At 43.5% G+C, this 13,614-nt stretch overlaps 1 protein-coding gene across 2 annotated transcripts in view; it reads left to right on the top strand.

The window, feature by feature from the left end:
- The window catches only part of LOC124140838 (annulin-like), a 37,529-nt gene extending 26,019 nt beyond the window's left edge, over nt 1-11,510 (top strand). For both annotated transcript variants that reach the window (XM_048397591.1, XM_048397590.1), the window contains exons 10-17: nt 269-378; nt 543-708; nt 1,228-1,364; nt 2,181-2,290; nt 3,757-3,961; nt 4,655-4,815; nt 6,908-7,053; nt 9,109-11,510. In XM_048397591.1, the coding sequence (XP_048253548.1) occupies nt 269-378; nt 543-708; nt 1,228-1,364; nt 2,181-2,290; nt 3,757-3,961; nt 4,655-4,815; nt 6,908-7,053; nt 9,109-9,262 (1,189 nt within the window). In that variant the 3' untranslated portion in view covers nt 9,263-11,510. The remainder of the gene's footprint in view (nt 1-268; nt 379-542; nt 709-1,227; nt 1,365-2,180; nt 2,291-3,756; nt 3,962-4,654; nt 4,816-6,907; nt 7,054-9,108) is intronic.
- The last annotated feature ends 2,104 nt before the right edge of the window (nt 11,511-13,614 follow it).

Raw genomic sequence — 13,614 nt, 5'->3', positions numbered from 1 at the left:
ATGTTTCCAACGGCTTTGATTGTTGTAGGGTCTCTGGCTGACAGCAGAATAACATCTGCCATTTATGTCTGATTTTTTCGCGAGGTGGTCCACCGATGGGATTCCTTTCGAATATCCCCTTCCCAGCTGATGGAACAGACTTTGCCCTCTTCGGAGGAGAGGACGTTAGATGTTTCCACGGCTTTGACTGTTGCCTAGACTCTGGCTGATAGTGGGAAGCCCAAGACTTAGTGGACTTAAGGTGCTTACATAGGCTTCGTTCTTTCAGGAACTTCCACGTGTGGAACGAGGTTTGGATGAGTCGGCCTGAACTGAGTGACTCCAAGGAGTGGGATGGCTGGCAGGTGATTGACGCCACTCCCCAGGAGTACAGCGACGGTAGGTGGAATCTTAGGATCTTATTTTCGTGTTCATGTCATACTATGTTTACAACACGAGTGTCTACATTCGGAATTTAGGCAAGTGCAAATGACCTTAGAGGAACCAACCCTTTTTAATATCATGAATCCACCCGTGATTATAACTGTGTCATCATTGTCCAGGGGTCTACTGCTGCGGTCCTGCCCCGGTCAAGGCCATCAAAGAAGGGGAGATAAATGTTGGCAAAGACGCAGCTTTCATATTTTCTGAAGTAAATGCTGACCGCGTTGAATTCAAAGAGGATCCTTGCTCAGGGGTGATGGTGGAGATAAGCAGGAGAACCAGCAGGTAAACAGTGCCCCTTGTGATTAAAAGCAACATAATCCTTTGAGGAATCAAAAATAATCTCTGATAACAGCAGTCCATAAGAACATAAGCATGTGTTCATGGGCCGCTATCAAATATTGATCATATTAGGTATTCGCGAAAAGGTGACTGATTGTCCAAATCAGAGGTTTCAATTCACAGTAAGAGAGCATCCACCTTAAAAGATCGATGTCGGACAGAAATCTTGATAGGTTTTTGGTGTCTCTGTTTGTTGTTTTTTTCTTCCTTTTTTGTTCTCTTTTGTTTTCTTTTTTTGGGGGGAGGGGGGTTGTTTTGGTTTTGTATGTGTCCCAATACTAAACGAATTAGTTTTTATTCTACATTGAACCGCTGTACTATACCTGAGAGGCCTCCACTGAAAGAGCTGATTTTACCTCCGCTTCATCACGGTTTAATAATTCAGCGATGTCAAATATACAGGCAACATGGCTCTAAAGTTAATAGCGAATGTGTTTATCTTGTAATTGATCTATGTTTCAGCGTGGGCAAAAACATCAGTACACACATGCCGACGGGTAGGGCGTACAGGGGCGCCTCCATGAGAAGGAGGGGGTTTGAAAGCGAAAGCGAGAACCTGGAGCGTCTCGACGTCACTGACAAGTACAAGTATGAGGAAGGTTTGTTTGTTTGTTTGTTTGTTTGTTTGTTTGTTTGTTTGCTTGTTTGTTTGTTTGTTTGTTTGCTTGTTTGTTTGTTTTTGTTTAACGCCGCACTCATCAATATGTCAGCTACATGACGGCCGTCTGTAAATAATCGAGTCTCGACCAGACAAGCCCGTGATTGATATCATGCATATTGATCTACGCAATTTGGATACGGAGACATATACATCAACCAAGTCGGCTTGACCACCCGATCCCACGAGGAAGGTAATCTATCTCATGGTATAGTAGGGATCGGAGGGACACAATGTATCCTTTGTGTGGGAAGATCAGCTGGGTCTAGACATGAATAGCCAGTGTTACATATTGAATCTTAGGAGTGACATTGTCGCATTGTCCGCCATACAAAACCAAGCAAGAAATTAAAAAATTATCCAAACGCGACAACGCGAATTTCGACAAATTGTCACGTTGTCGCATTGTTCCGTTTTAATTAATATATTTTGTTTTATATATAACAAGGCGTGACATTGCAACGGTTGGTCAAAATGCGCTTTGATGATGTGGTCACTTTTGTCTGATACAATGATCTGCCCATTCCTAACGTCATGTTCATGGACTATGTACAATAAATACTTCTTCATGTGACCAAACACGTTGTACATTAATCAAGTGATTGACATGATGACCATCGACCCACGCATTTGGGATACGATGACATGCATCAACCAACTCAGCGAGTCTGACCACCCGATCCCGTTAGTCGCCTTTTACGACAAGCATGGGTTGCTGAAGACCTATTTTACCCCGGATCTTCATGGGTGATTTCAGGTAGTGAAAAAGAACGAAGTATTGTGAAGAAGGCAGAGCGAATGTTTCTCCTGGCACACTGTGGCTTTGAACACGATGATGAAGAGGAGTTGGATGTCCTTCCGCTTGAGGTAAGGACCAAATACATCTAACTTGACGCCTTCCGTCCTGTAGGTCTGTGTCAAACCAAGTTGTGCCTTTGGGACCGACTGACCTTTTAATAATCATCTGAACAATTGTCTTTTGACCCATAGCACAAGCCATTAGGCATGTTTATAGGTGGACACATTGTGCTTCAATTTTCCTAACTGATTGATGTGTGGACAACCTGATAAAGGTTCTGACTGTTGGCAAGTATCTATTCACTAACAGTCACCAGCTGTTTCCATAGTGCTATATTGCAGCACCGTGACATCACGATGGTCAGCACTCTTTATTAATATATAATAATAATAATAATAATAATAATATAGTTTATTAATGTGTCATGTGTACATAATACACCTGGCCATTACTGGCCTCAAAGACACCTAAAATTATACAATCAATAAAATACATAAATAAAACATTATAACTAATAATTATACCTTCATATGTATATAGCACACACACACACACACACACACACCCCACCCCCCACCCCCACCCACCCCACACACACCCGGCCCCCCTCCACACTCCACAGACACATACTCTCGCGCAAGTTCAACCTAGTCACCAGTTCACACACCTTAGCACCCACCACCCCACCCCCCCTCCACCCCTTCCCCCAGTTACATGTCCCAGATCAGCGAGTCACAAAAATTCAACTCGGTCACTCAATCACACGCGACATTTTATTGACACTTTTACTTTATTTCACACAGTTACGTAGGCCACAGGTCCATAATAACAATAATGGTTATATCAATAGAGATATGGTTTCCAAAACAGAGACACCTATGCTTCTGGTCAAGGATCGATTATTTACAGACCGTCATCATATAGCTGGAATATTGCTGAGTGCGGCGTTAAACAACAAACAATCAACCAATCAACAATGTTTTCCTAATTACAAGATTATAAAGAAACATAGAGTGATATTCATCTTCAATGTATGGCACGTACAGATCCTCGTAAGATTACGTTCTCAGCTCCGTTGGTTCGTTATGGTACCAGACTGTTTTAATTCTTTTGGGACCCATATCTTAACCGCGCCAAGCATTTGCAATGGTAATATATTTCAGATATGACACTGAATGATCAATACACACACTTCATCCGAAACTCCGTGGGGAATATTTCCCCATCGGTTTAATGCTGGTTGTCAGAGGCGACTATGTTTGATTGGCTTGTCTGGCTATGCGGCCATTTTTTATTATTTTTATTTCTTTACTGGCTGTGCGACCTTTTTTCTGGCTATGCGTCCTGGCTATGAGACATCTCACCTAAATGAGTTGATCAATGCTCAATATTTCAGTTACCAGTGTGCCTTGTCCAAACTTGGTACTAAATGGGCCTCTGTCATACACACAGTTGAAATATTGCTAACTGCGGCGTTAAACAACATTCACTTATTCACTTCATCCAATGACATGACGTATAACTTTTCAAACAGGACATCGAAATTGAAATTGAGGAGATGGATGACATATTTGTGGGTAACGGGTTCGAGTTCACCGTGCACGTGAAGAACAAGGGTAAAGAAGACGCGTGCTTCAAGGACATCACCCTGAGGGTGCTCTACAAGACGTACCATGACACGTGCCAGGGGGTCGCGGCCTTGAGGAAAGTCAAGGACATTCAGCTGGGCCCGAACCAGAGTACGACCAATGCATTTCAGTATAAAGTAAAACCTCAATAATGGTTCACTCTTTATTTATTTTGTACAGATAAAAGTGTTTCTGGTCTATTTCAATGTGGTTTGTGATTCGGTGTAGAATAGGTCTTCAGCGACCCATGCTTGCCTTAAAAAGGCGACTATGCTTGTCGTAAGAGACGACTAAAGGAATCGGGTGGTCAGGCTCGCTGACTTGGTGTATTGCATGTGGACGATCTTAGTTGCGTTGATCGATGCTCATGATGTCAATCACTCGATTGTCTGGTCCAGACTCGATTATTTACAGACCGCCGTCATATAGCTGGGATATTGCTGAGTGCGGCGTAAACAACAACAACAACAACAACAATGTGGTTTGTTAAAAGGATAAATTTCAGTTCATAGTAAAACCGAATGGTAATCCGAATGGGTCAATTTCTGTTCATCATGTATGGATAAACGAGTTTCTGGTCCAGTTCAATGTGGTTTGTGAGCGATACATCATGAACAATCTTGTTTTCTTTCTGTCGAGTTTGTGATTCCTTGATTAAGAGGTTCCGGTTTTAGTTTGTATGAACGTGAACAAGCAGGTGTGAAACATACGCTCATTCAGTATAACGCCCGAGTCGCTCTTCTTCAATGTTAACGTTTTATTACTGAATCTCTCTTTATATAAGTCTATCTTCCGTTTCTCTAGCCGAGACGTTGACGGTTGAAGTGGACAAGGACCGCGCCACTGCCTATCCAAACTTGGGGTTCAACTTTGAACTGAGAGCAATCGCGACCTTCTTCCACACATACAACGTCGTCAGTGAAAGCGAACTGTTCAGACTGAGGCGACCGGACCTTGAAGTGAAGGTAAGTCGTGGTTACCTCCCTTGCCGATATAGAACTCCTGGCAGCGATATTTAACGTAGTCAGTGAAAGAGACTTTTCCGACTTAGGCTATTTGGGCTGGGACGGGTAACTCGGGTACCCGGGTCGGGTGGGTACTGAGTAAGACCGGGGTACCCACAGGACTACCCGGACCCATGGTTAGTCAAGTGATATATTGTTTAATGACAAAAATTATCTAGAACTCTATACACTACAAGTCACGAATGTTTCTTTCTGACTATGCACCCATTACTCCTGACTTTTCATGTGGTTAAATAAATATATAACTTAAGTCAACTTCAGTGTATGCATGGCCAGATCGTTTAATACTCGTATCTAAATATACACATGCACAAAAGTTAAGCGCCACCCACCATATTTGTGAGCTGTTACTTTTGGCACTTAATGATGACTATTATAACGAGATGCACGATTGTGATAAGCCGTATATGTAAACTTCGTGTGATGCAAAAGTTGTCCCAAAGCAAGTTTATCTTGTGTTCCAAAAGAATATGAGCAGAAAGGAATTTTACCGAAGACCAGAAATTGAAGGATTAGAAAACATTGAAAAACGTTTTTTGTCATGTAACTGTCATGATATCAGCAGACCATATCAGGTGTCACATAGACACCCTAGGGAGTGCAGAGCAAGACAGAAACGTCAGTAACGTGTGTATGATCCGCGGACATTGACCACAGATTCAACCCTACGCCTCATACTCATTACAAGTCGTTGAATGCTTCTCTGAGGGAAACGGATCCATTCTTCATGAAGTGCGGCTTCAAGTCAAACGAGATTGTGAACTGGGGGATCACGATATCTGATTTTCCGGCCAAGAATGTCCCAGATATGCTCAATCGGGTTAAGATCCGGACTACAGGCCGGCCCAGGAAGAGTGGCAATAGCTTCTTGACGCAAATAAGCCAAAACTGCCCGAGATCTGTGTGGTCTAGCATTGTCGTCAATGTAAACAGGCCTTGTCTGAAGAGGATGGTTGTCAAAATGAGGGACTACCACTGGACGAAGAACGGCATCTTGGTATTGTTGGCCATTCAGGTTTCCACGAATTGTCAACAGCGGAAGTTTGCAGCCGAAGGAAACACAACCCCATATCATGACAGACCCCCCGCCACATGCTAAGGTCTTCTGGATGTTCCTTGGTGCAAAACGAGTGTTACGTTGCCTCCAAACACGTATTCGACCATCAACAGTTTGTAGCAGCATTCGACACTCGTCAGACCAATGGATCCTTCTCCAGTTGGCCAAGTTCCATCGACTACGGGCACGACACCATATGAGACGATTCCGCATGTGCCCCTCAGTCAGTTGAGGACGTGTTACTGGTCTTCTGGCGTTATAACCAGCCGCTCCGAGGCGACGCCAACGGTCATCAGCGAGAGTCTCTGATGGGTAATCCACTGCAGTCTTAAATCTGTTGAAGTGGCAAATGGATTTCGTCTGACTATCCTGAAAAGACGTCTATCCTCTCTGTTAGAAGTCTTTCTTGGCCTACCAGACCTATGCCTGTCATTGACATCATTGGTTTGACCATGTTTGACAATCAAACGAGTGATAACACTGTGATGACGACCAATTTGTCTTGCAATGGCCCTGCATGACATGCCAGCATTTTTCATGCCTATCACTTGCCATCTTTCAGCGTTCGTTAACTTTCTCCTCACCATGGCTGATTTTCAACCTCTATTTGAAGGGGAATCTCACACATTTGGGTTCATGAAACTATGGAAGCCTTATTCAGTCATACATCATCATATTTCGTATTTCTGATTCCCACAAGTGAAATCAAGAGATTATGAATATGGTGGCGCTTAACTTTTGTGCATGTGTATACGTTTTGCAAGTGCTATGGTTGGTAAAAAAACAAATCTCTTGAGACCCACAGTGGGTACCCGGCTAGGGTTGGGTAATGGGGTGGGTGGATACCCGGGTAGTAAATTTGGACTCGTCCAAGCCCTAGAGACTATTAAGAAGGTGTGTGTGAGTCGGGTATTTATCGGGTTTGTGTCGGGTATATGTCGGAATCGAGTCGGTATATGTCAGTATGTATTTCAGGGTCCAGAGACGTGCCGTCTGTCTGATGTCCTCAAGGTCGAGCTGATGTTCACCAACCCTCTTGACGTGGTGCTGACCGAGTGCGAGATCGACATCGAGGGGGGTCTGGAGTGCGTGGACCCCGATAAGGACACGTTCCCCGTGCCGTCAGTATTCACCTCTCTCTCACATAACATGTTCCCCGTGCCGTCAGTATTTACCTCTATCTCACATAACACGTTCACAGTGCCGTCAGTGTTCACCTCTCTCTCACATAACACGTTCACAGTGCCGTCAGTATTCACCTCTCTCTCACATAACACGTTCACAGTGCCGTCAGTGTTCACCTCTCTCTCACATAACACGTTCCCAGTGCCGTGAGTATTCACCTCTCTCTCACATAACACGTTCACAGTGCCGTCAGTGTTCACCTCTCTCTCACATAACACATTCCCCGTGCCGTCAGTATTCACCTCTCTCTCACATAACACGTTCACAGTGCCGTCAGTATTCACCTCTCTCTCACATAACACGTTCACAGTGCCGTCAGTATTCACCTCTCTCTCACATAACACGTTCACAGTGCCGTCAGTGTTCACCTCTCTCTCACTAAACACGTTCCCCGTGCCGTCAGTATTCACCTCTCTCTCTCACTTAAGGCGTTTCCCGTGCCGTCAATATTCACCCCTCTCTCACTTAACATGTTCCTCGTGCCGTCAGTATTCACCTCTCTCTCACATAACACGTTCACAGTGCCGTCAGTGTTCACCTCTCTCTCACTAAACACGTTCCCCGTGCCGTCAGTATTCACCTCTCTCTCACATAACACGTTCCCCGTGCCGTCAGTGTTCACCTCTCTCTCACTAAACACGTTCCCCGTGCCGTCAGTATTCACCTCTCTCTCACTAAACACGTTCCCTGTGACATCAGTATTCACCTCTCTCTCACTTAACACGTTCCCAGTGCCGTCGGTATTCTCCTCTCTCTCACATAACACGTTCCCCATGCCATAAGTATTCACCTCTCTCTCACATAACACGTTCCCCTTTCAATAAGTATTCACCTCTCTCTCACATAACACGTTCCCAGTACCGTCGGTATTCTCCCCTCTCTCACATAACACGTTCCCCGTGACATCAGTATTCACCTCTCTATTACATAACACGTTCCCAGTGCCGTCAGTATTCACCTCTCTCTCGAATAACACGTTCCCCGTGTCATAAGTATTCACCTCTCTCTCACATAACACGTTCCCAGTACCGTCGGTATTCTCCCCTCTCTCACATAACACGTTCCCCGTGACATCAGTATTCAACTCTCTCTCACATAACACGTTCCCCGTGGCGTCAGTACTCACCTCTCTCTCACTAAACACTTCCCCCGTGCCGCCAGTACTCACCTCTCTCTCACTAAACACGTTCCCCGTGCCGTCAGTATTCACCTCTCTCTCACATAACACGTTCCCCGTGCCGTCAGTATTCACCTCTCTCTCACATAACACGTTCCCCGTACCGTTAGTATTCACCTCTCTCTCACATAACACGTTCCCCGTGCTGTCAGTATTCACCTCTCTCTCACATAACACGTTTCCCGTGCCGTCGGTATTCTCCCCTCTCTCACATAACACGTTCCCCGTGCCGTCAGTATTCACCTCTCTCTCACTAAACACGTTCCCCGTGCCGTCAGTGTTCACCTCTCTCTCACACAACACGTTCCCCGTGCCGTCAGTATTCACCTCTCTCTCACACAACACGTTCCCCGTGCCGTCAGTATTCACCTCTCTCTCACACAACACGTTCCCCGTGCCGTCAGTATTCACCTCTCTCTCTCACACAACACGTTCCCCGTGCCGTTAGTATTTACCTTTCTCACATAACACGTTCCCAGTGCCAGCAGTACTCATACCTCTGACATTTGGTTCATCTACGGTGATGTATAGTTCACCAACATCTCCAAATAACGTCTACGGTAACATTTGGTTCACCAACATCTCCACATAACGTATGCGCTATCATCTGGTTTACAAACATCTCTACATAACGTCTACAGTATATATAACTGTTCACAAATATCCACATAACGTCTACCATAACATTTGGTTCACAAACATCTCAAAATAACGTCTACGGTAATGTTTGGTTCAAATGACTCCGCAACATTCACCATTTTGTCTCACACCTACTGAGACTTGTCAAACAGAATCTCATGGTTCGATATTCCAGGGATATACAACCGAAGGGGACGTGGAGCCGCACCCTGACCATGAAGCCACACCGTCACCCCCGGGGAAGCAAGGACAGAGACATCAGCATCGGCTTCGACTCCAAACAGTTGTCGGACATCATAGGCTACTATGCTGTGGAAATCAAGTCGTAGCTGACACGCTCACAGAAACATTTCTCCAAGCCTTAGTCTGTCGCTGTCTGTGATTCCTGAAACCTGACTCAACCAATATGAAATCTTTCTATGACAACTGCCTGCGTGGCACATCCTTGGGAGTCCTCACTCCCACCCTTCCAATAATGTATTATATAAGACCGGATCAGCTGTCTGTATGTTGTGAGAGTCTAACTCAAGTTATGCGTCGTATTATATTTCACATCAAATTGTCATAGGTTATGTTTTATCATGACATCAGAACATACGTACCTCGATTTGTACTTTTTACAATTGGCTCATACAAAAACTATACCAGGTATATGCTTCTCGTCTATATTAATTGATGTTTTTATCAAACTAAACTGAATACAATCACTGTTCAAGTTTTCATCTCGACGCGTATAATCCAGATTGATTAAGATAGTTAAATGTAAGTTTATCTGTCAAAATTGGGATTTGAGCCCCGGGTAAGACTGTCAGTATGTGCGATGCACGTCGCGTCGCGTCGCGCCGCGTCAATGAAAAAATGTATGTTTCTTGCTGAAATGTTTTTTACGTATTCAAGTGCCCTTCTAAAGGCTTATTTGTTTTCTACAGTTTTGAAATAAGTTATTTTATTAACAATATTTATGATATGCTATGCTCAAAGTATGCAATATTTTCACATTGTTGCCTGTTGAATATGTAACCTACCACCCAGCTCTATTCATAAAGTATAAACGTATATGTATATGAGTGATAAATTCTATCTCAGCACACTCGATTGATGGACAATGTGATACATTTATTGGCGCAATGTGTGTCCCCGTGAGTTATGATATATATCTAGCAGTATCGGCGCATAGGGCATGATGACCACCACAAGCGGAAATGAGGTACATCCTCGATTTTCCAGTGTATCACATTTCCATTCTATAACGATGAATACCCCGAGCCCAAAAGTTACCATCGCGACATTTGAAGTCCAATTCGGGATGGTGGGGTAGCCTAGTGGTTAAAGCGTTCGCTCGACACGCCGAAGACTCGGGTTCGAAATCCCACATGGGTACAGTGTGTGAAGTCCATTTATGATGTCCCCGCCGCAATATTTTGCTAAATGCGCCGTAAAACCGTGCTCAATCACTCGCTCATTAAGTCCGAATGACAACACGATGCTAAAAATCACCGTCTACTCAAACTACACCCACGGCGAGAGAAATTCTGTGCGAAGGTACTGATAAGAGTCAGTGAGTGAAATGGGCTTCACACTGCTTTTGGCAATATTCCAGCAATATCATGGCGGGGGACACCCTAAATCTGCTTCACGTATTGTACCCTAACTGATTAGAGGTCGTCAGTTCCGAAGCTACAACTGTACAGAAAAATATATACGTTACGTTAGTCTATTACTAAACATTCTTTATACACTGTAGGTCTGTGTACGATAATAAACAACATTAGAAGAGTCCAGGGTACTTATCCTAATAGAATGGAGATATATGACACTGGACAAACGAGGATGGGTAAGATACATAATGTGACTATGGCTGTATTTTACAGCCAGTAGTTAATGGATTTCCCTTGGGAGCATATTATCTTCTAGTACGTTTATCAAAATATTTCCCTTAGTAACATATCGACATTTATCTTATAAATTTTGGTAGCAACACCTTCATGTGAGTTTTTTTTTCTTAAAATGATATATCCTATCAAAGCAATAAATAGTACTTCTTTACTGTTTCTGTGGTAGTATTAATGTTACAAGTGAAATTTCACTGTTCTGATAAACTTTAACGCTTTTACGTCATTGTTCAAAAACGCGTTATTCCTCAAAATGTTCACAAACACAATAAAGCTACAAAAATGATTACTTGTTTGGACAAGGATAGGTTTGTGTGGGATATACAATCTGAAATGGGATACTCTCTCCAGAAAAAAATTCTTTTTTAATTTATAATAGTTTGGAATATAATAACATAAGCCCCTTTAAAGGAAGAAATTCAGCACTAACAATTCTATATAAGAGAACATTCATGTTTCCTGTTGTTCATCCGAAGAACAAATAATCTGCTTGCTGTGGCCTTCATAGTTTTACCATGGCAACGGATGTGTTTATAGGTTGATGATCTCGTCTTGTCTCTCTTGTGATACCATATTTGGGCAGATACGATATATTATATATTTTCAGGTTATAGTATTTTATAGCTCTGTTTCACAATCCATATACATCTTTGTACTTGTTAATAAAACACTTTCAGTTTGAAAAGAATTTTGTTTTTATATGACTTCCTGCAGTCCACATACAGAATATATGAAGATTACGTACAGGATATGTCAAATTCACATACAGGATTCATCAGCTACCCATGCTTGCCATAAAAAGGTGGTTATGCTTGTCGTGAGAGGCGACTAACGAGGTCAGACTCGCTGACTTGGTTGATGCATGTCATCGATCCCATTTGCGTAGAACGATGCTCATGATGTCAATCACTGGATTGTCTTGTCCAGACTCGCTTATTTACACACCGCCGTCATATAGCTGGAGTATTGCTGAGTGCGGCGTCAAACAACAAACATACAAACGTTAATATTTCACCGACATGGGGCAATGTCCCAGCCCCATTCGTAACCACTCGCCCCTTTCCGTCCCCCTATCGATGAATGTTATGTGCGAAATTACGACATACCAATCAGAATGCGCGCATGACTTCAAGTTCTTCGTCAAAGAATCCCTCAGAAATAATTTTTGATTTTACATATCTTGCATCTAAAATATACCCAAGACACAGTTACATTTGTTCAATCATACTGTATAATTCCGCATGTCCCGATGTGCTTTAAATTGCATCTGAAATATATATAATATATGGGGAAATACATGTCAACCATCACGCAACGAGTTGACAGTTGTTTTGGGTATGCCCGTTTGCGCTTAGACTGAACCCGGTCGCAAAAATGGCCATGATAGGAGCACGAGTCGCTATTCGGCTTGTCCCGGAATAACACGAGTTGGTCACGAATGGTCCCAGTCCCTCACAGAACATCGCCGTCATCCAGACAGCAGCAGGACAGTGGAGCCAAGTCTCTCCTTACATTAATGTAACGTATAACTAACACCACATATGGATGGCACATTACTGATCCGGCGATATACACAAGCTCGATAAGATCAGGCAATGGATGTGTGGCCGATGTTGCTGGTCGCGGCAGCTGGTGCTGGCACCACACATAATGCACCAATCACACCACCAGCGTTTACTGTTTTGTCGAGGTGTAATGTTTGAAAGGCTTTCTATTAGCTGACAGTGAATTGTAATAAAACAAAATTATGGATGACTTTAGTACGTTATTTTGAAGACGTTGTCGTAAAATTGATTTGTGTATAACTGTGGACTGTGAATGATAACCATGGCCTGGTGATCCACAAACCGCCGATTTCTTCGAAGGGAAGTTATTAAAGATTCATCCCGTAGGGTGCGATGATTCACAATGAGCCTCATCACACATTGTAACCATCCGCAGTCGTCGGTTCAAAGGACATGCATGATGTACTGGGAATCTGTTCCGTTCCTTGATACCCCGAATGAGTGAGTGAGTGAGTGAGGATCTTACCCGGATCTTCACAGAGGATAGCGACCCGTGAAGATCCGGGGCAGAAAAGGTCTTCAGCAACCCATGCTTGCCGTAAAAAGGTGACTACGCTTGTTGTAAAAGGCGACTAACGGGATCGGGTGGTCAGGCTTGCTGACTTGGTTTATACATGTCATCGGTCCCAATTGCGTGGATCGATGCTCATGGTATTAATCGCTGGATTGTCTGGTCCAGACTCGATTATTTACAGACCGCCGTCATATAGCTGAAATATTGCTGAGTGCGGCGTTAAACAACAAACCAGCCAGCCAATCAACAGAGGATAGCCAGCCTAGATTTTCTGCCGAAACAGATTCCATTTGGGGTAAGGGGCCAAATATCAAAACAAGCATTTGTCGTATTGTCGCCCTTTGGTAAAAGTAAAAACTATTATTCAAAGTGCGACAATGCGATAAATGGCAAAAGGTATCCTTGTCGCATTCTGGGATTCATATTTTTCTCAAACTACAGACGTTCGCCTTGGTCTGGTGGTAGAGCATCCGTCCAGAGCGCTGAAGGTTCCGGGTTCGATCCCAGGCCGCGTCATACGTAGAGACGTTAGAATATGGTACTTGTTGTTACAAACGTCTTGAACGCGACGTTAAACCCCATTTCACCTAACTGACTATGAAGACACACATCAATCAGTTTACGCCTTATGCCAGCCAGTATTTAACGTATGGCTCATAACTATATATTCACTACTAGACTAGTATGAATACGTATGCTATGAATATCAA

Source organism: Haliotis rufescens, unplaced genomic scaffold (assembly GCF_023055435.1).
Source record: "Haliotis rufescens isolate VD_foot unplaced genomic scaffold, xgHalRufe1.0.p SCAF_17, whole genome shotgun sequence".
NCBI lineage: Eukaryota > Metazoa > Mollusca > Gastropoda > Lepetellida > Haliotidae > Haliotis > Haliotis rufescens.
The sequence above is the reverse complement of the archived record's forward strand: the minus strand, read 5'-3'. Positions and strand labels throughout refer to the sequence as shown.